Genomic DNA, 25,128 nt, shown 5'->3' with positions numbered 1-25,128 from the left:
CATTGCGCAGCTTTAGGTGCGTCACATCACAGCAAACCGATCAAGTAAAACAAACACAACATTTTCTGCCATTTGGAAATTCTGACAGCAAAATCCTAGCTCATTTATCATTGTATCGCATTTCGGTAATTGCCTCACAAACAAACTATGCTGTTTGGTGCACGTTAGTCGGTCATTAAAATGTGCGTGCCTGCCCTTTACACTACATGGAAGTGAAAACAACCTCTAGAACCCAACGCTTACATTTCGCCGTAATTTTGCAAAACAGCATATTGCAATTACCAGAACGATCGAAGTCCCATGGTTTTAAGAAACCGTTGATTAACGAGCAGGCAACCCAACAGAATGGATAGAATCTTCATGGCGGAAATCGATACGATCGATTCTTATTTTCTAACAGCAAAGTGGCTTTTAAATTGATTTTGTGGCTTCCAACAAGCAACTAAGGCGAATCCATGTTGCCTTAAACACGAATGCATTGCTAAAAGTACAGCAACTCTAGTATATTTGCCTAAAAAGTATTCGAATTCAGACTAGACAGACTCATCACTTCCACATGCTTGAGCTGCGCTACTCAAACCACTCCCTGTAGGTTGCGCCCAAAACTGGGTAGCTACAAAATCTGTTTGCTCCATACACCATGTCTGCGCTCCAGCTGCTTTAATGTGGTTAGGTACACAGCAGTAAATCTATCAACGTCATCGCCACAAAAAAGAGGCCAGGCATAAATTGCAGAGTTTATTTTTATTAGAAAGCGTGTTTAGGTTCAACTGTGGCACACAAATTTTGCGAGAAAAAACATATAATACACGATGCTGAAACTACAGAACTCAGATTATTTTACAAACCATGATTTTCTGCACGAGACTAAAAAAACGGCCAGGGCTATGTTGGAGTGCAAACAAATGTAAATATAAACAAGGAGAAAGGGCACGAGAGCAAGTTGCATGCATTTAATTTTGGAACGGCTCATCAACTATATTTCCTTCGCGGCGTGGTAAGAGCATTCTCAGTATATCCTCCGAAAGCAAAAATTTCTCTTTCGTACTCGGCAATGAACCTGAATCAAAACGATAACACAACTGTCATTTATCTTATTGGGCAAATTCAAACTCGACGAATGCTAATATATATGCTACGAGGTTTGCCTACGAAGGATGAACGTCACATTGGCTGGAACACCAGAATTCGAACTCAAACGTATTCAAAATGGCAATATTTTAGTGAGTCCAGCAAGCTTGTTAACGTCAGCGAAACCGTGTACTGGATGTAATAAAGTGTTTAAAGTGTTTTTTTCCAATTTATAATATAGCTTTTTAATTTGTGGACTCCAATTTAACAGTAGACAACTCGAGATGCGCACATTGATTGTGTTTTTCGAGATGCGTACATTTTTTTTAAGTAAATTTGTCAAAAATGTTAGCTGTAGAGAATCCACGTAAAACATGTTGGCAAATAAAGCTTACAGTGCGTTAACGTATAGTTACAAGTGATCCGCGTCGGTTCAATTGCCATATTACAAAAACTTTTTCGATTGGCGCAAAAAATGAACTGATTTTATAGAATTATTTTAAAGAAACTGCATTTTGGTATCATGGCGTTAAAAAACTTTGGAAAAGCGCGATCGTTTTTTAATTTATTTCGTTTAAAGTCGCAAAAAACTAAAAGTTTATTGTTCCATTAGTTATCTTATTTAATAGGGAGTCCACCAACAAGGCTTACAAACGTCATATTTTTGGAAAAACACTTCCGCATACATTAAACTACCAATCAAATCGTTCACAAATATCATTCGCAAGTTTTGTTTTTTAAATCAACAACCAAATACGAACTTGAGCATTTGATGGATATGTCGAATTATCACTTTCATCTTATTATCTGGAATGCTCATTCGCGACAACACGCTCGGCAATTTCACTGTAAAAACATACGTTAGATTAACATTGTAGACTATATATATTTTTAAGGAAATATGGAGCTAATAATTTTGTACTGTATGTACAACATCGTAAAAGTACTTACCAAACAACCTCAGGAAATGATGAATTCCGTAAACAAATGAACATGGAACATACGCGCTGTCAGGTGGCCGGTAGTCGCAGGGTACAAGCTTCCACTTCCAAACCTTAGAAAAACAAACTACAACTAGACGGGGGTGCGGTTGTTGTATTTTTTTTTGTCGGGGGGGTATATTTTCAGGGCTTAGTGTTTATTTTTTTTTTAATTTTTTTTTTTAATATTTTTTATTACTTAAGTTTTAATTTTTACTATGTTATATTTTGTATTGTATATTTAATATTTTTTTTTCCTTAACTTGTTTCTGCAAGCAAAAACAGATATGGGCCGAAAATTTCCCCACTTAACTTATAGCTTTGGTGCGAAAGGGGTTCATATATTGCGTAATATTTTGGGAACGATCGAAACATATATTAGATAAATAGAATTTACCTAGATAATGCGTACGGCCATGTTATTACATTCTGGCCAGCTAACATGTTCAAAAAGAAAACATTATCATTCTCTTAAAATGATTTAACGCCTATGGTTTCCTATACTTTGCCAACTTTTACTCGGGAAATTTCTACCATGTCTTTGTCCGAGCAATCACCGTTTAAACAGACTTTAAATCTGAAAATGCAATAAACTTGAGTATTTTGCTCGCTTCGCCCTTGTACAGTTTCAAGTCGTGCAGGCCTGGTGTTGATATGTTTGATTGAAGTAAGATATGAAACAGGTGCAAACGGAGAAGTGTACACTGCCCTAAGGTTTCGCATTTAAATTTGAGACAGTAAAATATGCTGTTCAGTAAGAGCAAGAAGTTATTTTGCTAAGAGAAACCTCGTCGCACGCGCCCACTGTTACTAAGACAGCCCCTTCGCACAATGAACGTTGCACGAGTGGGACAATAAAGCGCAGCAGGCGTCTAGTCGCTTCGTCACTTCACGAGCTGGACAAAGCAAGCGAATATGAACAAATTCTGTATGAAAGTTTTTCTGCTGCTAGATGGCAGTCGTTAGCTACAGAAAGCTAAAACGCAATATTTCAGGTTTTTGCCCCCCAGTCAAAGGAACCTAGGGGTGCAGCCTCATAAACCTCGACATTGCACCTTCATACCACTCTACGCCATGTCTGAAAATTTGAAAGTTCTACGATGTATACTTTTTCTATAAAGCTCCGGACAAATATCGGTCTGAAACATTTTCGGGCAAAAACAAGATATGTCCCGAAAATAAATTTTCGGCCCAAATAATAAATTTTCGGCCCATATAAATAAAACAATTTCGCTGCACACCACACTGGCCATTTGAGAACTGTCATAAAATAGTTTATTTTTTAATTAAAGGGTAAAAAATTGGAGACACGTCGGACAAGCACGTCTATAGTGTAGCTATTAGGCAAAGTTATCAACCTGGTTTACCTGTGACAACTGTACCGCACGCTTTACGTCATTCCTCGCACTTCCAACAAACGCTTCTTGGCACATTTCAGTGCTACTTATCAGGTCAGATGTGCAACTGTACCTAAAGACGGTACAATGCAGTTAAATAAACAAAAATAAAAAGTTTTAATAAAAACTATATATTCTTACAAACTCCTTAGGAACAAGTGCTGGTAGTGTTGGAAAAAATGTCACTAATAAACTTCACTCAGCAAAAGGTGTTTTGTGCAAATTGTATATTTTTGTACTTATCTCTGAGAACCTGTCACAGGCATTGAGCCACTGAGAGCGACAGCGTGGAAAACAGTTTATGCATACCAACGGCTCAAGTGTTAAGGTTGTTTTAGGTTGAACTTGGCAAAATACCCGGCGTTGTCCAGGTAAAATGGATTTAAGACTATGTTGTCACCTTAAACTTGGTATGGTACAAAATTGCTGATAGCCAACCATGATCATTAAAAAAAATGAGTGTGGCAACTTAAAATGTAACCAAACAAGATTTGCGTCGTGTATATAAAATGGATCGACGAAATACTCGGCTACAGGGCGCTACACCAGACTTATTACGTTTAATACCACCATGAGAGCTAATTTATCGCGCCTGACAACGTCCTTCTTTAGACTGACAAACTGGCGGATAAATTTTGACAAATATAAATTATATATATACAGTTATACACACCCATGCAGAGTGGTGACAATATATTATGTAACAACCTTTAAATTATACTGTATAAATCCAGATTTCGTGGTAACTTTTATAGATGTTTAGTGCAGCACCCAGCCCTGTAAAGATAAGAAAATACTTGCCTATCATGTTGGTTGCACAGCAAGGGTAGAGGAGAGTTGACATTTCGTTCCTGGTTCGGCATGCCATGTTGGTGGTTTTGTGGAGCTCGAAGAAAAACGATCGTTTCAACATTAACGTAGAAATTTTCAACGCGTTCTGTAAAACCAAAGGTGCGTTGATTAAACTCCCTTGGCAGCGCTTGCTAATTGGTCTGGTCTAATACGCAGAAACCTATCCAATTACCTTTTTTCGGATCTTCTGAACTTCCTTGAATTCCCTCTGGTGATATCGGTGGAGAAATTTGCTGCACAACAAAACAGTTTAAAACAAATTTCTAAATCAGGTAATGTGTTCTACTAGACACGCAGTTTACAAAACACAAGTTCAGGGACGTATCCACAAATCAAAACAAGGGGGGTCCCGAATTTTCAATTTAGGGAATTTCCCCATTTTCTTATGACGTTATTAAATATTGACGTCATAAAGTAGTTACGGCTATGACATCGTAAAATAGTGATTGTAATGAGAAAAAAATAAACAGTCAATTAACGTCCAGCCAAAGCGAACCTTTAGACGCAAAGCGAACACGTGTGTCGTCAACACTCCTGCCAAGCGCCAGCTGGGAAACCGATTAGTGTGCAAATAGTGCAATCGTTAACTTCACGTGAAAAACGAAAACAAGACCGTAAATATGTGATTAATTTTCGTAGGATCATGGGAAAAAGGGCAGTTGTTACTCAACATCAGATATTAGTGCAGACAGCGAACAGCAAGAAACTTTATCTGAGCCCAACTCCACGTTTTTAGCGAGAAAAAAGGAAGGCTGGACTTGGCGTTGTCGATTGTAAAATGCACACTTGCTAATCAGTCAACCTGAACGAATAACGGATAAAGAAAAAAAAAATATCCCGCGTTTACGGTCGACCCTTGTACAAACAAAACACGGCATTTCGCGTTTGGTTTCGCACTTGTTTGAGACGCGTGACCAAATTACATAAAGAACATACCTGCTTCAAGCAGTGAGTTAAACCCTAACAAACCGAACAAAAAACGATAATAGAACACAAAAAAGGGGGGACTGAAAATAGCTAAAATTCGTCATTACAAAAAATTGCTATTGCTATGACAAGATTACAGAAAATTTTAGGTTCGTCTTCAGCAGCATATATTGAATAATTTATCTTCTACTATCCCCAAGTAATTTCATTGACTTATAAAAAAAGTAACAAAATATATAGTATTTTAAGCATAAAACAAACAATTTAAAAAAAAGATTAAATTTGGATAAATACAAGCATTGAATATTGATGCATTGAAAAATGCCTAAAAAGATCTAATTTTTTAACTAAATAAAATCTTCAGGATTTTTTTGATTAAATAACAGAAAGTTGTTTGTCTAGCAAAACCAAACAACTTTAAACGCATTTTGAATTTGGTAATAGGTATTTAGGAACACTAAACACGGATCTGTTGATTATCTTCAGTAGAAAGAGAGTGGCCCAAAAGAAATTGCCGAAACGTTTGCTCATAAAAGAATGAATCTTTTATCTATTATTTGGGCCACTCTCTTTCTACTGAAGGTAATAGGTATTGGTGTTAAAAAAACCCACAAAACAGCAAGGTAATTCATGTTTCAAATACCAAACCATTCTCAATATAAAATAATTTTGATTGACAAGAGAATTAGGTAGACATTTAGCATTGTTTATCTAAAAACAGTCCATTCTCAATATTTTGGCGGTCCTAAAACGTCCTGGAAAGTGGCACTTGTCAAAAAAAGAAACTTGTAAGCTAATTGTTAAACTCTTGTGAGTAGATATGCACAGGTGAAACATGTTTTGTTTTAACAAGCCTCGTGGCAGATTGGTCGTTTCATGCATGTACCCAACTTTTAAATAGTGTTTCAAACTTTTTGGTAGCAGTAGTGCACCTACTTTTTTGTGTGCAATTGAATCATGCATGAAATGTGCAACTAAAATTAAGTTGAATTACAACAAGGTAGATGTTTCTCAAAAAATTGCCAAGGCGAGAAAACATGACTTTATTTGGTCTTAAATTTGGTATACAAATATGACGTAATGGTAATAGCAAAGTTTCCTTAGGGTTTGAAACAGAAGAGTTTTTTTCAAAGCATATAATTTGGCAAAAAAGTATGAAGGCCATTGGCCATATATATTTGCATGGCCACACAAAAAAGATGGGAAAAGATCAATAAAAGTGATTTTTTTCAAGTTTTCTTTATAATATAGTCTTTTATGTTAAGACATAAAAACTACCCAAATGTGTATTGTTTCCATATTGCTTTGACAAGGGCAAAGGTGAATGAGTAAAATTTATCTATGAAGCAGTATAAGACAAAAGACACACCAGAGGAAAAAATGTTTAATGTGGTATTTAAAGTAAGTCAATCTAAACAATTTGTACCATTTCATCAAAACTTCGTTCTGGCGAATAGAGGTGGTGTGAGAGTCTGCTTGATCTACGTCGACCCTGTGTGTCATTGCCTAATCCAGTTCTATCCAGTTTAGGCTGGCCAGGAATGAGATATGTATGGGTTTCCTCTATAATTTGCTCCTCAGCAGTTTTTTTCCTGCAATACCACAAATCATGCACATTAATATATTAACAAAGTAAGTAATTGTCAAACAATATTTTAAAAAATGTATAAATATCTTCCGTAAGTACCTTGATTTGACAGGTTTTGTTGGTGCTCTTCCAGTACTCTCAGGTGACGTAGGGGTTGCTGTACAGCTATCTGTTGTGGCATATAATATTAAATGTGTTTTATTTTCTACACAATACACAAAAAAACTGATAACTGTCAATCACTGGTTCTTGAACAGTTTGCCACCAAACAAATGCTATGGGAAATGTGTTATAAAAGGATTTCAATCTAATTTTTTTTTTGAAATTTTTAGTGTTTTTAACGAACACCTGACACAAAGAACTATTTCATATGTACCTGAGAGACCAACTATAATAATTATTATTGATTTATAAATACATTGCAAACTTTAGCATTCAATTATATTCTTATTTAGTTGAACCACTTTTAGTTGCATAATAACTGTGATGCTGACAGAAAGAAATTTGAGACTCAAATGAAATCGAAAATAAAAGCAAAAAAGAAATTTTTAAGTGAGAAAATGTGAAAATCATTTTAATATAAGGAAACACTATATTATATTTTTATGGTAAAATATTGGAAAATATACTGGTTGATTTTTTTTTAATGAAAAATAAAAAAGTGGATTATTATTAGTTAAATAGAATGCAAAAATCATGCATATTTTAAATTTGTATTACAAGTTATAGGGTGTAAATGAAGTCTCTTAAAATGTGACACAAGAGTTTTTACACACCAACTGAAAAGTTTGTAAACCATCACTATTACACATTACATACTCAAGGGTAAGTTACTAATACTGTACAGAAGTTACAAGAAACAAGAAACAAAAATATAATGGTTTTGGTTTGTTAAAAAATAAAGTATATTCTTACCACTTTCAAAAAGCTTTTTTTTCACAGGAGTATGCCGAACACTTTTAACTTCCACGGTATCTTTGGTGGGAGTCTTTGTAGTGCTACATTAAAAGAGAACGTTTCTACTATTAATTTTAGTAAAGATTGCTAACTTCAAAGATTAGTCTAAAATTACTCATAGCCATCAATAATTGTTTAAAAGTAAAATTATTAATCATTTTTTACCAGTTAGTGTCTAACACTTCCTCATTAGATTTGATGTGGGAGTTGATCATGACATTTTTACATTGGGTTTGCTCACAATTGTACAATAGGACAATAGGCAGGATAAAGTCAAACAGAATTCGAAGTTCCTCACAAGTTTCCTTACACAACTGGATACTGAAATGATGAAGTTTATAATGTAGAAAGATTAGGGTAATTTGTACATATAAACTGAAATATTTCTTTAAGGTTTGACTTCTAAAAAAATTTTCAAGGCAAACTTTGCAAATAAATTTAAAAAAATATAAGGTATATGCCACTTACTTTTTCTCAGGTGGTGGAATATCGGTTGAAGCTTGGGTTGTCTTTAAATGTTTATCTGACGAGGGAAGTTGAGCCACATTTAAAGCAAAATACTTCACATAGTTTTCAAGAATTTGAACAATATTTAATTTTGCAGGTAATTGTACATGCTGTAGAAAAATAAATCGGGTTAATTGAAGTAGTAAAGGGCTGTGGGTGTTTTAGTTCAATTTGTCCTTTATTAGATAATAATTAAATAAGAGATTTTCTAAATGCAGATAAAAAGCCATCAGTGCACCTAGAGAACAACAACCCATTGCATGCCGTAACCATGGGTCCATGGCTATATTTAATGTTGTTTAAAACATATATTATTATTTATACATTGTTGTTTATAAAACTAACTAACAATTTTGTTTTCAATAATAATAATAGGTGATTAGTGGCATTACAACTGTTGTTATAGTACAGAGCTGCGACCCTTGTAAGATGCTTTGACAACTTATGTGTTGATGTTTTCAATAATGTGTATAAAAATGAAATATATTCCAATTCTGACTAATTCACTTTTAAATAACTAATCACTTTTTAAATGAAAAAGTGCTGGTTATTTATGTATCAGTGTTTTTCTCTTGAGAAATTCAAACAATTTCAATTCCTGTACATTTAAGTGGTTATAGTTTTAACACTTATTGTCCACCTGCATTAATATATCGGAAAAAAGCATTTATATAGACATATTAAAAGAACTTTGATACTATTCATTAGTATACAGTTTTTTGTTTTATCTCTTTCACTTTGAACACATTTTTCGCACTATTAAGCCACCAGCGACAATATTACATTATATGTAACATCACTTTTTGGCTACATGATATTTGCCACACTATTTTTTTAAATCATTAGGCGTAATATGAGACTGGCAAGCTTACACAGACATGGTACAACCTAATATGCGGTAGTGATAAATAGAAGATGAATTCTTTCATTGTGCTTCACCACACAAAGGTCAGATAGATTTGCTGTTTATCTCGCTTATTGCAACGTTAATTAAGGTACATGACCACAACTATCCCAGTGGGCCTTTACCAGTTATAATTAAACTGGTAAATGCTCAACTTAACCTGGACCATGCTAGGTATTTGTTGAGTTACAAATTTTTGTTGAAACATTTCATTCTTTTGTAATGTAGATCCCAGCTGATTGGTATAGACTTACATGACTGGCAAGTGCCCAAAGGAAAAATGGGTTGTTATTAGCTAAAATGGTACAAATTTGGGAGAAATTATGGCAAATACTGGACTGAAGGCTAATTGTTGCATAACTCGCTTGTAATAAAAAGTCTACGCATTCAATATAGTCCAGTAAAAAAATGAAACCATCCATACAAGAAAAATGTATATGTCAAAATCTAAATCTTTATTGCATCAAAATAGAAAAGACAGGTTAAATAATTGGTAAAAAGCAATTTGGTAGGACGAAAATTCAAAAGTTGTGACAAATATGTTGGGAAGTGTAATTTGATCAGGGCAAGTGCTGATTGGTAGACATCTAAAGCAAATTTTCTAATGCAAATTTTAATTAAATATAAAATCCGATTTCTTTATTTTTGAACAGCCAAGTGGGTCCCTGAAAATGTGTGATGGGTCATTTTGTGTCATGTTCACCATACGATACCTGCTGTAGGCTACAATGTAATCACCTAATTAGGTTTTAATTTATTTTTACAATGTTACTAGTATAAGTTTTTAAATTAACTTTAAATACACATTTACCATATTTCGCTTGGTGACTAAAATTGAATCCTCTTCAAGCCTTTTCAAAAGAGAAGGAGGTATTTCTACCTGGGCCACCTTTCTTGGTAATGGTGTGGAAATAATGGTAGTCAAATCTGTAATCCCATCATGAACAGAACTATCATTACTACAAGAGGGGGCATCATCACCTTTTTGACATGCAGGTGTTGAGGTTTTACGTCGTCGTTTCTTCAAACAATAAAAGATTGAACTAAGATTACTAATATATGATTATATTCATTAACGGCATCTTACAATAATAGGAGAATTACAGCTGCTATCAGATTCGGCAAGTTCATCTGGAATCAGTAGTTTAAGTCGTTCACTGTCGATGCTGCAGTCAGAGTCTTAAAAAATAGGGTATATAAAAAATATAGTTACGGAGGGTGTACATACAAAGATTACAAAAGTTTCCATTAGCTGCTGCCTATTAAGACAAATTTTAATATTGTGCATCTACATCTGAAACACTTATTATGCTGACACGGAGAAACTTTTTTTATTTAAGTTAGATTTAAAACAAAATTCTCAACAAATTGCCAGTGCTCCTAATGCAGTGGTCCCCAACCTGTGGGTCTAGGGTTGCCTAAAATTGTTGTGGGATCGCCATAACTCACCATATTTCTGCTGATTTAGGTAGTATGATTTATATATTTTGTTCTCTTTACAATGAACACTAATATACGTGACTGAGTGCATCCTCTATATAAGTGCTGTTTTTAGGTCTTAATCATTATATTGATTTTCTTTGATTTAGCGCAGTGAATGTCGCATTTTCACAATTTTCCTTGCAACATTCTTTCAGTGAATTATAAAAGGGCTGTTTTTTTTCCAAAAAGTAAACATTTTATTACTTAACTTAGGCAATGTGGTTTGCAGATATAAGGAGTAGAAATTAATTATTCTTAATTATGACAGCCGCTGCACCAAACTAGATTTCTTATAACCCGTTCAAAGTAAAATAGTCATTTGAAAGGTGGGCAATTATTTTGGTTCACATGTTTAGCCAGAGTTCTCTGGAATTGTGTATAATTTATGCTTGTTCGCTCGTGTAACTTTTGTCGAGCATTATTTCAAATGTTTTATTTGTATCTAAAACAAACTGGGCCACAATGTAAATTTGTCTTTGTAAAGGATGAATTTGCCTTTGTAAAGGATGATGGCCTTTAAATGGTGCCATATATTTGAAATTTAACTATAAAGAATGCATGTTTTGTTTATCTGTCAACAACATAATTTGAAGAAGTTAAGTGCAGGGTTCTGCAAAATCTTTTTGGGCGGGCCAAAAAAAGTAGTTCTAAAGTCATGCAACCCTCGTATGTTGCAAGTTGTGTTTTAATTTAAATGTTTTGCTTATGTCTGTCTGTTGGTAGCAACTTTTGTAAAAACATGGAACTTTGTCCAAATTGTAAAGACATTTTAAGCAAAAATGCATTTATTTAGATCAACTTTGCATAACTTTTATATTTTTAAAGGACTAATTTCTCATGACGCTTAGCCTACAGAGAAAGGGCTAAAATGTTTTCTCATGGCAAAATACATAAAGAAGCAACAAGTTTGAATTTAGGTAGTTAATGTTGGTCACAACTAGTTATTAGGTGTACAAAGCCTCATCCTTGACCACCAAGGTCACTCTAACATTTTAAGCATAAAAGTGTGATGTAAGAATAAACATAAAAAAAATTGTGCGACAGTGTCATTGCTGAAATGAAAAAAAGCAGAAAAAAAAAACGCACCAACTCAAAAAAAGCAATAAACAAAGAGCAGGTCTAGATTAATACCAAACAAAACAAATAGGAATATAGTATGTTATATTTGTTTAGTTTTATGTGCATCTCAAATAAAGAAAAAGTGAAAACTTTTCATTATAAAAATAAACGATTTGGACAAGGTTTTAGAATATTTGGACAACAGAAAAATCAATACAAACCTGATGAATCATCTTGGGAATTAGACTTTTTTAAAACACTGGCAACCCCAGGAAGATGGACCTTTTTGCGCCCATGGACTTTTCTAGAAAAAAAATTGTTCACAATTTCTTCATTACATCTCTTACAATACACTCTTGCACAGGGTAATACTAATTTACGGAATGATGAATGGTTGGAACGCTCACTAATATAATTGTTACCCCGTTAAAACAATTATTAAACCAACGCACAATATTTGGGTTAGGGTGGGGGTTAGCGTTTGGGTGAAGGTGGGTCAAGTGTTATTATTTAATAATAATACTGTGAGCTTTTTGACCATTCATCATTCCGTAAATTAGTGTTACCTCTCGCACAACTACAACAAGAATCTATATTCTACATGGTATAAACTCCTATGCATTCAATAATGCTGTAGACCAGGGGTAGGCAACCTACGGCCCACGGGCCGGATACGGCCCGTCAGTGATTAATCATCTGGCCCGCCACCTCTTTTTCAAACTACACACAAGGCCATATGCCTCATTTACCTTTTTGAACCATAAGAAAATGCAAAAATTTTCTCGCTTCGCGCGAGTCTCGTTTCACTTTAAACTATACATTTTCCCTTTGAGGGCGTCTTCTAAGACCAAAGGGCTGTGTGCTTGAAAACTATCTAAGTTGAAACTATTCCGAGCATGGAACTCTCTAAAATAAATGTTTCTACAACTTAATATATATTATCTTTTCTCTGATGTAGTTCGTCTTTTATGACAAACGTACACAAAAAGGTATCAGAAATGTGTTCATATTTTATTTTGTCACGTCTTTTTGCAAATTGAAAAGTTTGCCAATTTAAACTGAAAAAAGCTTCTTCGCGCTTCGCGTGTTGCTCTTTTTTTGGTATCAAATAGACATTTGTATTCAATTGCATTAAACATTTAGGTCGGACCTAGATTCAGAGTGCTTAAAAACCACACCTTTTTTACCAAGTTTTTGTGGAAATTTAGTACGGCCCGCGAAAACTTGCTGAGGTTGGTTTGGCTTGCGACTAGCAAAAGGTTTAGAATCTGATTGTTTAATAGTTTTTGGTAGAAGAGATGTTTTGCTATGGTAATGACTAGGGCCCGCAAAAGTCAACAAAGTCAAAATTTTTTACGGGACCTCGTCTGTTCATGAATTAAAGAATAAAGTTGTTTTCAGCACCTAGGGGAATGTTTTTAAGAAGTTTATAGGTCAAAATAAAGTCAAAATCTACGATAAAGTTAAAATTTACAATGAAGTCAAAATTTTCAATAAAGTCAAAATTTGTCAAATTATGGCTTTTGACAAAGTTTTTGTATTTCTTGAGAGCAATTTTTGTAAAAATCGTCATGGAAGCATTGTAAATCAGGAACTGCTGCACAATTAAACCATATTAACCCATAAAAGCAGGAAATATGTCACAATGCCCACTTGGATCAGCAGTAACTTTTATCGCAAATTTTCCATTGTTTTTTTCATTGTTACGTATTTAAACAATTCTTATAAAAGACTTTCTCTTAAACCAGGTATTTTCGAAAGATTAACAGTTGGGTTTTAGGAATAGCCTACTGACATTCTGTAATACAAAAATACCTAAGCAAGCTTTTCTGTAGTGATTTCTATGAAGCCGCGTGAAGGGGGTTACATTACTTCTTCCCTGTTTAATTTTCTGTTAATTAGAATTTACCATGCATAGAAAATCGAGGCAAAGTGCCCTTTCCACAAGGACAAAATGACACAAGCTACTTAAATCTATGGCCAAAAATCATGACACACTTTTTATAATCCATAAAACACCTTGACTTTTTGACAAAATATTACGTTTGGGTCTAAAATCGACAAAATATTATTGGGTACCTGGTATAATTAAAGGAAGAACTGTGGCCTCTACAAATAAGCAATTTCGTTAGGTCAAAATAAAGTCAAAATTTGATAAAAATAATTTTTTTTCAGGTCAAAATAAAAGTGGCCCTAGTAATGACATAACAAAACATCACTTTATTTTAACTTGTTTATAGGGACCGATTAAAGTGGATAAAAACCTATACGCAACATGCTCATCGTCAATGTGGCAAACTTTTATTGTGTGGTTTTAATTTATAAATTTAAATAAGCTGAGCAGAGTATGATTTGCTTGCTGCACATGCCTTGCAGTTATAGGGACAATTCTTGTTTTTTCAAAGTAAATTCCTTGAGAACAATTTAAGCAGGCCCTTTTGGGCTTTTAGGGTTAGTGCGACACAGTTCTATGGATCAAAGTGCCGGCTGGCAAGTGCAAATTTTAATAAGGTTAACCTTGTATGGGTAACTGACATAGTCCTAGCACACCAATGAGGCAATATTTTAAACTGACAATTTACAAAATGAACACATACACTAATCTTATAGATAGAGTAATTTAGTTGAATAATTTATAACTAGGGCGATTATTTTTTGACTTGTCAAATAAAAGTAAAAACTTTGTCAAAATTCACACGTTAGGTCAAAATTTTTCAAAATTTAAATAAAAATGCACATAAATTATTCACAAAATTAAAAAAACTATAGTCAGATTTTTAAAATCGTCGTTCAGTTAAAATTTTGTTTTGAATTATACTCAACGACATTTTAACTGTATTAGATCTTCATTAGAGCAATCAACGGTATACCGTATACGCGTACCGGCACAATTAACCACTCAGGCCTAGTATATTGCAATAGGTTCAGCTCGAATTTCTTTTTGGCTTTTTGTAGTTGTTTATCTCTTATTTGGACAAATGAATGTGCCAGTATTTGCTGTCTTTTGAAAATTAAAATGGGAAAATTTGAAATTTTCCCATTTTATATTTCGATAATATGCTTAGTCTTTGTTAATTTTCTGCAATTATTTTTACCTGTATTTCAACTGTTTTACACATTTTTCTAAAATAACCAGCGTCTTATTACGTATAAACCCCAAAAAACACTGATTTGTGTTCGATCGGTAGTCAGTAAAACATCAAAAACGTGTGGTTGACAACACCAAGACACTAATGCAGTACTTTAAACAACAATATGGTGTTTAAATTAATGTATTTTTAATAGGTCAAAATTTTGTCAAAAAAATATATTTTTAGGTCAAAATTTTAATTTTTAAGGTCAAAAAATTTAAGTTAGTCTTCTACACAAATTATTATTAAAAAATATTTAATATATTCATACAATTGCTGTATGGCTTTTCTGGCAAGCTTCCGTTGTAATTTCTTATTTTCTTCGGTGTTTTTTAAAACAAAACTTTCATCAGCCCATCTATCCCATGCACTGTTCCAACCCTACAGGTTAACATACAAAATGTTAGAATTATTTAAAGTATATGTTTATTGTATAACATTTTAAACCAAAAAAATATTGTTAATCATAAATTGCAAAGTCAATTACCTGAAAGTGGATTTTGTATTCAGGTTCTTTTTTGAGCTTGCCATCTCTGACTACATCAGCATCTAAGATCTTTAAAACAAGTTCAAAAGAGTTTAGTCGGTAAATGTATATTCTCATTCCTGGTTTTAAGTTAAGGGCGACAACATTTGAAGAAAAAAACATAATTTGAAGTACACACCACATGTTAAAGATATTTGGATGAAAATTAATGTGCAAAAACAGACAGTATATTATTAAAGTTTTTATGTTTTAATGATTCATACCTTTGCATCATACAAAACTCTAGCTTTCGTTTTATCAGGTTCAAAGCAAAGAACACGTTCTCCAACTACAAACTTTGCTTTCATTGTATATTAGCACAGAAAGTGTAAACTTCTATAAAAATGGAGAACAACAAATTTAAAGTTGCCAAAAAAATAAACTTATTTTCTGGAAATAACAAAAAGTCAAGATCATTATTGTTTTTCAACAGTAGGGGGATAAACCATCATAAAAATTCATAGCATTTTAAGGATTGTTTATATTAAAATATATTTAAAACATATGCAAACTTTTAATTAGAAAAGGCAATTCATCTGGCTTACAATGTACTATGCGCACCTAAGCGAGTCAGGCAATTAGCCAATAGTTACTTTTCGAGGGTATTTACCTGTCAACCACTGTGGAAAGTATGGCAAGTGCACCCGCGAGTTTTTTGAACCTTTTAAAAGTGCACCCCGAAAAATATCTAAACTGCACCCCAATTACGTAAAACGCTACGTTTACAGTGCAATGTAATACAAAGTGGTTTGGTAAATCATAAAGTGCACCCGAGGTGTACTTTTTTGACGTTTCTTGCATTTAAAGTATGTATTTATACCACAATATTCAAAGACAGGGTACATTACAACAAATTTCCAAATTTTTGTATTGCTGTTCAGATATTGGAACTTGTACGGAAAAATAATAGGCGCTCTTTCACTATTGTACGTGAAAAGTTATGCAAAATAAAAAATAATAATCCCGCATACCACAACGGATATTGTTTGGGTTAGAGTGCGGGTTAGCGTTTGGGTGAGGGTGGGTCAAGTAATACTATGTTTATTATTAATAATAACTTCACCCACCCTCAACCAAACGCTAACCCGCACCCTAACCCAAACAATATGCGTTTTGGTAAGCGGCATTTGAAGAAAATTTTTTTTTTTTATTAATTTTTACGTACAATAGTGAAAGAGCGCCAAATAATGCTCTTTTTGAATATAAGTATTTCAAGTCAGGAGGAAATAACGTTGCAGTTTGACCTCAAGTTCTGCATTTACAGCAAGTATTTCAAAGTTCTTTGGTAAAGTCTTATTTAGCCAGAATTAGCTAAAAATGTAATGGCCAAAATGTTACTTGTCTATTAGTCAGCAACATCTGTAGACCCCCCCATTAGCCTAAATGTTTATAAATTAGTCAAACCTAGATTTCAGTAATTAGGGGGTAACACTAATTTACGGAATGATGAATGGTCGGAACGCTCACAGTATTATTATTAAATATAATAACACTTGACCCACCTTCACCCAAACGCTAACCCCCACCCTAACCCAAATATTGTGCGTTGGTTTAATAATTGTTTTAACGGGGTAACACTTAAATTAGTGAGCGTTCCGACCATTCCGACCATTCATCATTCCGTAAATTAGTAGGAGGCCATGGTAAAAATTAGTAGGAGGCCATGGTAAAAATATTAAAATAATCGCAAGTTAGGGTGATTCCCTAGTCTAAGAAAATTAAATTCGCAAAAGGCCACATTTATTTTACTTGTCGCTTGGTGCAAATCGCGATTACCGCCACACTCAAGAAGGGCAGATCTTTCTGTTCTCCCGCCATCTCAGATCAAACATCTTTGACGAATATTTCGTTCTGTGGGTTGGACAACATATCGTAACAAAGTTATTAATTCAAAACATCAGGGAGGTGAACTGTTTGACTTTTCCGGTTTAATTTCGGTTCGGGTTGAACGATTTTTCAAAGTCTGGCTCGGTTCGGAGCAGTTTAAAGGTTTGAGTTCAGTTCCATTTCGACCATCGATATTTCAAAACCGGTTAATAAAGTTCCGGTTCGGGAGTAGCCCCATACCTGAATGCAGGGCGCCCGCAGAAAATTTTCCAGGGGGGACAATTAGGGGCGTATCCAAAAAATCAAAAAGGAAGTGCTGAATTTTCAATTAGGGAATTCCCATATTTTCCGTCTGACGTTAATAAATAATGACCTCATGAAACAGTGACGATATGACGTCATAAAAAAACAGAAACAGCCAAATAACGTCCAGAAAAAGCGAACCTTTAGACCTGCCAAGTGCCAGGCGCCAGCTCGGAAACCGCAGTGTGTAATCGTTAATTTCAGGTGAAAAAATAAATCAAGACCGTGAAATGTGTGTGATTAATTGTGGTAGAATCACACATAATTCGACTATCAGCCAGAGGCGTAGCGAGGGTATTTTGCGCCCGGGGGCAAACTATAAATTTGGCGCCCCCTCTTCCATGTTTAATCACCTTTTTTATTGAATTAACATAACATAACTTTAATTATACGGAAAACAGTTCAAATTTTAGTAGAATGTATTTTAAGAAGATTCGTTTTGGTTATACAAACTACACGTATGACTCACTTAGTCACTGTCAAACATGAATGATTTACAACTATAGATTATTTTTCTTGATTTCACTGTCGCAAACTGGTTAATCACGTCATCGAACTCTGTTGTTTCCAATGTTTCTCGTTCAACGCTAAGAATAGCAAGATTACTGAGACGATCCTGTCCCATTGATGCACGCAGATAAGACAAAATAAGTTTTAATTTTCTGAATAAACGCTCACAGCTTTCAATTGAAATTGCTATTGTTAACAGAATTTGTAGTGAAGATCGCATATTTGAAAATACGTCATCATCATGAAACAAAAAAAAAAAAAAAACTCTAAAGGAGTTTCTGGTAGCGCTTCAGTTCAGTTACTGAGCAACATTCGGCAATCACCAATTTCAATGTAAAGATCGTTGCCATTGATGTTCGTGTCGTAGAAATTTGCAAAATTTCGACGCATTGCATCCTCATCTGTGTCAGATAGAACAGTCTCTAACATCCAGCAAATATCCAAATTTATTGTTCAGGTCTTTTAGTCGTGAAAAAACGTGTTGACATCTCATGTTGAAGCCTATCAAATACATTCTTCATAACGCGCATAATTTCTTCTTCTGATAAAGACCACTGCATCTCTTGCCAGTTCTCCAGGCATTCTCTTAGGATGCACCGAATTGCTTTGAGTAGGGGGCGCAAAGCGCAGGACAATTACCACAGGGGGCGCGGTTTAATAGGCTAAAGGTTAAGAACCACTAAGTTAGACAAAACCAGCTGCACGCAGATCAGTATTTTGGCTGCTGTGATGGCTGGTAACAGCATCAGTCTGGGTTTGGGTGGCGTAGGCCGCTGGTGCTATCTTGCTTGTGGTCGTTTTTTTACCCTTGTTGTGAAAAATTTGTAAGCCTCGTTTTGGCGCCCCTCTACCTTGGCGCCCGGGGACATATGTACCCCCTGCACCCCACTAGCCACGCCTCTGCTATCAGCAGGGCAGTTCTTACGTTCCATGTGCGGGACTAGCGCTAAATTTCAAGCACGCCTTTTGCCACCTGCAATACTAAACTAAAAACGTTTTTCCGGGTATTATTATGCCACGATTAGCGTAACATCTGCGCCGAGATGTGTGCCAACTGCCAAGTCAGCTCAATTACAAGCTGAGGTTGAGGAAAAATAAGTTGTGTCAATTGCACACTTAAAACGTGGTCTTAGAATATGCTTAAAGGGCAAAATTTGGCGTTAACTATTATTACATCAAAAAAAAGAAAATTTGAAACGCGCACGACAGTCACCAGGTTTCAAGAATCTGCTTTAGTTTAACAAATGCCGATGTTATACACCAACATCGGATATTCGGGCAGAGACCGAACAGCGAAAAACACATGCGCCTAACTTCGACCTTTATTGAGCGTGAAAAAAGAAGGTTTGACTGTCAATTGTCGAATACACACTTGCTAATTAGTCAACCTAAACCAGTGGTTCTCAACCTTTTATGGTTCGTGGCCCCCTTTGAAAGGCCATTTGACCCTCGTGCACCCCCTGCTTATAAAAATACCTAGCGTTGTGTTTAACTGTTTTTACTTGTTTTACTTCTTTCTTAACCTTAATAACAAATATGGCTATATAATCAACGAATAAATGTACTTAGTTTCTAATGATTTCTAAAAATTTAACAAAATCAGTAATTTTCTACAAAATAACAAACCAGTCATTTGATTTTAAATTAACATAGTAGTCATTACAAAGCTTTATCTTACAAAGGTATTTTTTACATTCAGCTCTGTTTTGTACTGAGCCAAGCTCGTCATAATGATTTCTGAATTTTCGTTTTATAAATGCGTTACTATTACTTGAGAAATACGCTGTGCCTAACCTCGCTAAATATTGATCTAAAAACTGACCTTGAGTAATCCTGCACCATACTTGCGTTTTACGAGTTTCTTTTGCAAGTTAATGCCTTTAAGAAAATTGCGAATTTTTGCAACTGGCATTAGGCTTAGGCTACACCAGTGTTTTTTTCACCTTAAAAACAAATATCCTAAATCCGTCACATTTTCCTAGTGGTTTAACGTATAGTGGGCCTTCAATAGCCCTGAAAAGTGTGCGACAAAAAAAGTTTGCCGACCACTGATTTACAGAGTCCCACTACGTAAAACCACTACGAAAATAATGGATACGTGACGCATATAGCACATGAAAGGATTCGAAAAAATCATTTATAGTATAAGTTAACAGAAATTGAACTGTACAGTAAGTCATAAAAAAGTCATAAGTCACACCAGGGGTCGGCAACCTTTTTTGCACTGCGGACCGGTTTAAAACCTAAATTTGGCCGCGGACCGGCCTTAAAAAAACAATGTTCAGTAAAGTAAATTTAGTACAACTTTTAGCAATGAGAACTCTGAGCTTGTTTTGCGCAATCTATAGGAATTATTATTATTTAACTTAATGAAACCCGCAATATGTCCCTCACTTTCTTTCTGTTTTGTAGTTTTGCCTTTTGTGCTGTCATCGCAGAAAATCCAGATACGCACAAGTAAGATGTCGGAAATGGCAGCAAAAGGCTGTAAGGCTTTTATGGCAAGGTCAGGGTATTCTGGCAAGACCTTCATCCAAACATTGGTAAGGTAGTTGCATGAAAAGTTCATTTTAAGCAGCCATTATTTACATGTCCAGCAATTGGTCCTCTTGTCGCACTACTAAGGTCGATTCACCTGTTTCGAAAATAAATGGATAACGAATCCATTTATTTGCAATCTCACGGTTTTTACGAAAATAGCGCTTGAACTCTAGTAATATAACACGCAAGTGAAATATGTCACACAAGTAGGCAAGTTTTAGAACCTAGGTTTCGTCTATAAATTTGTTAGCAAGGTCTAAATGTTTCTCTAATGAAAATCTTAGCAGTGATTCACGCAATTTAAACGCTCGCTCTGTTCAATGTTTTTTCTCGTGAGAGCCACCTTACTTCTGTGTGCAAAAGTGTGGCACATTCATGTCCTCACAGTCACATAGTTTCTCAAACAGCCGGGTCTTACGTGCATGGGGTTTATCAATTTAACTTTATCAACCAATACACGAATGATTTTATTATACTAGAATATACTTTGGGATGAGCACTCGCTAACATAAAAAACATAATATTTTGGTCCATTTTTCGATATATTGCACAGTACGTAGCCTACAAGGAGTTGGATTTTACGATAAGAAAGATCACTTTGAATGTTGTGAATGTGCCGTAACTCCTATGGCCATACCAGACTAGCTGTTTTAAGTTATACTCGTGCATAGTGATTTTTATTATACCAATCAACCATGGCGTACATTCAAACGAAAGTTAATGTGTTTTGAATATAGAAATAGATTTAAATTTTTTACTTTTATCTTGCTTGTTACGTACGGTTTTGGTTTAAATCAAAATTTTAATCTGGCAACCCTGCTACGGACCGGTAACGAACTCCTCGCGGACCGGCGGTTGCCGACCACTAAGTTACACGACTTACACGGCGCCTTGATATCGAAAACATCGGCAAGCCATAATGATAATATAAAACGCAGAAAACAGGTTACGCGCGAAGCGCGCCAAAAAGTTTGCGTTCACATATAAGTTGGCAAAAAAATATAGCTTGACCGGCACTCTCAGAGCCACATTTGGCACAATATAAAAATTCTTAGCCACACACACTTTTGAAATAGATTGCAACAAATGTAGGGCTACCACACGCCCGACCTACATGATAGCACTAAGCAATTCAAAATATTTTTAATTTCTCACCAAGCCATTATTCCTGTAAAATTAAAAATAGTGACATCAATGAAACTAAATCTATCTTTTTTAAATTTGTCTGTACCCACCTCAAATGTTCTTATTGTCCACTGGTTAAGAACCGCTGGTTTAGGCATAGCGATCGGCCTTTATCCAAACTTGCCAATGGCGAAAGTTCGATTAAGCGTAACTTTTCGTGATAGAACGAATCCAATATTATACTTTAAACACGCCTACTGACGCGTCAAAGAACGTGTCAGCAAAATTTGTTACGAACGTTACAAGAAAGTTTTACAGTCAGAAGAAAAATGACACATTCGGTGTATTTACTTGTGGAGTGAATATAGTGATAACCAGTGACGTGCGGTGAGGTTCCGAGATGGTGAGGCACTAATTTTTTCAAGTGTCGTTTACATTTTTTTTTCTTTAACAACAACAACTAAAAGTATTAAAACAAATATCAATCGATCTTTTTTACAACAGACCCTGTTAAAAATTTTGACTGATTGGCCTTTCTGCAAAACTGATCTGAAGACAAAACAACGATATATTAAGTATTCTTATTCCAGTTCCAAATTGTCGATAAGCTAATCGAAAAACAAACAGTAATATTTTAATTGAGGTACACTAGTAACAACGAAATACCCTATGAGGGGTCTGTTTTGCCCCAACACTACCTATCGAACAAAACCCTAATTTCTTTAAAATCTCTAAACTTAAAAAGTCCAACTGTTTCGGATTAATAAACAGGCCCTTATCTACAAATTAATAAGCAAAAAAGTAGCTTTGCCTTTACTTGGACTTTGGTAACAAACTTTTAATTTTACTGTGCTATCCTTATATGAACATCCCTCAAACACATTTTCACCTCTCCTTTTTTATTGCAAAATATAATCTGTCTAATTTTTGGCCACAAACACTCTTTTGACGATAGTCACTCTTCAGTGAACAAATAATGACGCTGGCAATTTTCGTTAACAAGAAAAGTGAGGGGTCCGTTTTGCCCGCTTTCTCCTACTTTAATAAAATAAGCAGTATGTCTTAAATCACATTCATTTAAAAATAAAATCCATGCGCCTATCCTTTAGAACAAAAACATCTGTGACTTTGTTGTAGAAATCCTCTTTATTATGCCGCAACTTCTGAAGCCTCTTCATCTTAATGGCAATTATTGCTAGTGATGATAGACGCTCTTGTTCAGTTCTATTTCTATTGTATGTTTTGATCCTTTTTAATGCAGAAAATGATCGTTTCACCGAAGCTGTTGTAACTGGTATAGTGAGCACTAGCTGAAGCAACTTTGTCACCTCAGGAACTGTCCGAGTTAGATCGTTCTTTTACAAAAAACTGAGAAGCTGAGCCGGAGTTTTACATTTATTTCTGACTGTTTGTAAGCTGTAGAGTCCCACAAGATCAGCTTTCAGTTTTACAAAGTCGAAGAATTTTGCATAACTTTTTGAAAGACTCTCCAATTTGGTGTCATCAAACTTTAGAGCCATTTCGGAAAATTTAGAACAATCTAGCAAACCTAGGAAGGTAAGCTCACTAAAATTTTCAAACCTCGATTTAAGTTGAACAATGATATTATCTAAAATATTGTAAAATATTTGCTGACGTTTATTTTTAATCGACACGTGGTTTTCAATATCAGTGTCGGTAAATCTCAACTCAAGTGTTGTGCAATTCTGCTCAAACCGTTCATAAAAACTTTCAAACTCTTGTCTCTGACGCTCCACGAAGCTAACCCTGCCGCGTATTTGCTCACAACAGATAGAAATGTACATTATTTGGTTTTGAAGCACCCGGAACAAAGCATCAGTCTTATTAAAAATGCCCTCATAAACCATAATCAAAAAGACGGTTAACGGTTTTGAGAGCCATCGCTCGTATCCAGCGGACTTAATTACCGAATCATTGTCACACCTCCCTTCACCGTCGCCAATAATACGAAAAACTTTAAGCAGATCAGCGTAATACATATTTACTGTTTGCCACAATCTATCTCGAATTTGAACTCCATCTCGTAGACGACGCCCTTGGCAGACGCCGCTTTACAACATCATCCAATAGGTGAGTGCGTTTTACGGATTTACTAAAAAATGCACTTAATCCTTCCAGTGTTGAAAAAAATGTTTTGCATTCGGGCATGCATTTTGCTGAATGTAAGGGCACCAGATTCAGTATATGTGCATAACAATGCGTAAACATAGCTTCGGGTACCTCTTCTTTTATTTTGGCTTGAACCGCGTTTAAATCTGACGACATCACAGATGCTCAGTCATATAAGTCTGCGCTACCAAATTTTTCATACAATTCAACTTTTGTAAGGTTTCTAAGATATATTGAGCTATTGCACAGGCTCGTCTATCATAACTGACATCATCAAATTCCAGAAAAGCTTATTTTACTTGAAATGAGGTCCCAACTGACATAAAAATGGCGGAGATCTGTGCTTTTTGCGTGACATCTGTCGTCTCGTCGACTTCTACAGCAGCAAACGAGGCTTCATTAATGTCCTTCCTAATATCAGTTCGTATAACTTCTGCTACTGATTCAATAAGGTCATTTTGTATACGATTAGATAAACCAGAAAACACTGTAGATGTATCCAAATGTCGAGAAAGTCTTTCATCATTTTCAGCAAAAGCATACATTAATTCAACATAATTTCCACGATTAGAAGAGTTTGTACTATCATTGTTACCGCGAAAGGCTAACTCCTGCTTAGCTATAGGAAACATGTTCCATTTATAAGAACCTTTAAATTTTCTCGGTTTTCTCTAACTTGAGAATTATGAACGCTAATACTTAGTCTCTGCTGCTCATTTAATGCCAAATCAATTCTTAAGTTTTCAAAAGTCTTTAAAGCAATTTGATTTTGAATGTGAGTTTTTAATTTCTCATGTTTGGCAAAGGCTTCTCTGTAAATTTTTCAAATCGCAAAACCCTTCTTTAGTCCAAACATTATCACCCGATATCGAAAACAAGAGACAGTGAAAGCAGAAAAGACGATTTTTTAAAGCACAGCCACACAACCAGTCCTTTTTTAAATACCAATCTTTTTGAAAGCTGCGAGTTATTTTTTTTTGTCCAGTCGTCTGAAGTAAACCTTTCAAATCTGGAACAAGTCTGCCTTTATTTATAACTTCGACTTTAGATTGAAAGTTGAGTTTTGAAAAATCTCTCTGCTTAGATACTAAATCTATCTCCATTTTAGTTATATTTTATAAAAAAAACAATTCTTTATACTGCAAGAAGTCACTTACTCTACAGCAGTGTTTCCCAACCTTTTTTACACTAGTGCCCCCTTGGGCTCAGTATTATTTCATATCGCCCCCCTCATCTTGCTTTACAGTAAAGTATCATATTGATCGTTGTCTAACTTCATATTGTCTTCAATTTCGTTTCGATAAGCTGTCA

At 34.9% G+C, this 25,128-nt stretch overlaps 1 protein-coding gene across 1 annotated transcript; it reads right to left on the bottom strand.

Annotated features, from left to right (window-relative positions):
• Nucleotides 1–725: 725 nt before the first annotated feature.
• LOC146160296 (MSL complex subunit 3-like) lies at nucleotides 726–15,754 on the bottom strand. Its single transcript, XM_083384570.1, has 17 exons — nucleotides 15,606–15,754; nucleotides 15,343–15,411; nucleotides 15,127–15,236; nucleotides 11,946–12,028; nucleotides 10,271–10,362; nucleotides 9,995–10,204; nucleotides 8,241–8,389; nucleotides 7,938–8,093; nucleotides 7,731–7,813; nucleotides 6,915–6,984; nucleotides 6,654–6,819; nucleotides 4,473–4,533; nucleotides 4,250–4,385; nucleotides 3,419–3,521; nucleotides 2,023–2,125; nucleotides 1,833–1,917; nucleotides 726–1,060 (listed from the first exon to the last, which is right to left on the bottom strand). Exons 1-17 carry the CDS (start codon nucleotides 15,687–15,689, stop codon nucleotides 973–975), a joined length of 1,848 nt encoding a protein of 615 aa, XP_083240696.1. The 5' UTR covers nucleotides 15,690–15,754; the 3' UTR covers nucleotides 726–972.
• Nucleotides 15,755–25,128: the final 9,374 nt, after the last annotated feature.

This window comes from Ascidiella aspersa, chromosome 3, assembly GCF_963924565.1.
Source record: "Ascidiella aspersa chromosome 3, kaAscAspe10.2, whole genome shotgun sequence".
NCBI classification, from domain to species: Eukaryota; Metazoa; Chordata; class Ascidiacea; order Phlebobranchia; family Ascidiidae; genus Ascidiella; species Ascidiella aspersa.
Note: the sequence above shows the minus strand (reverse complement) of the source record. Positions and strands in the feature narration are given on the sequence as shown.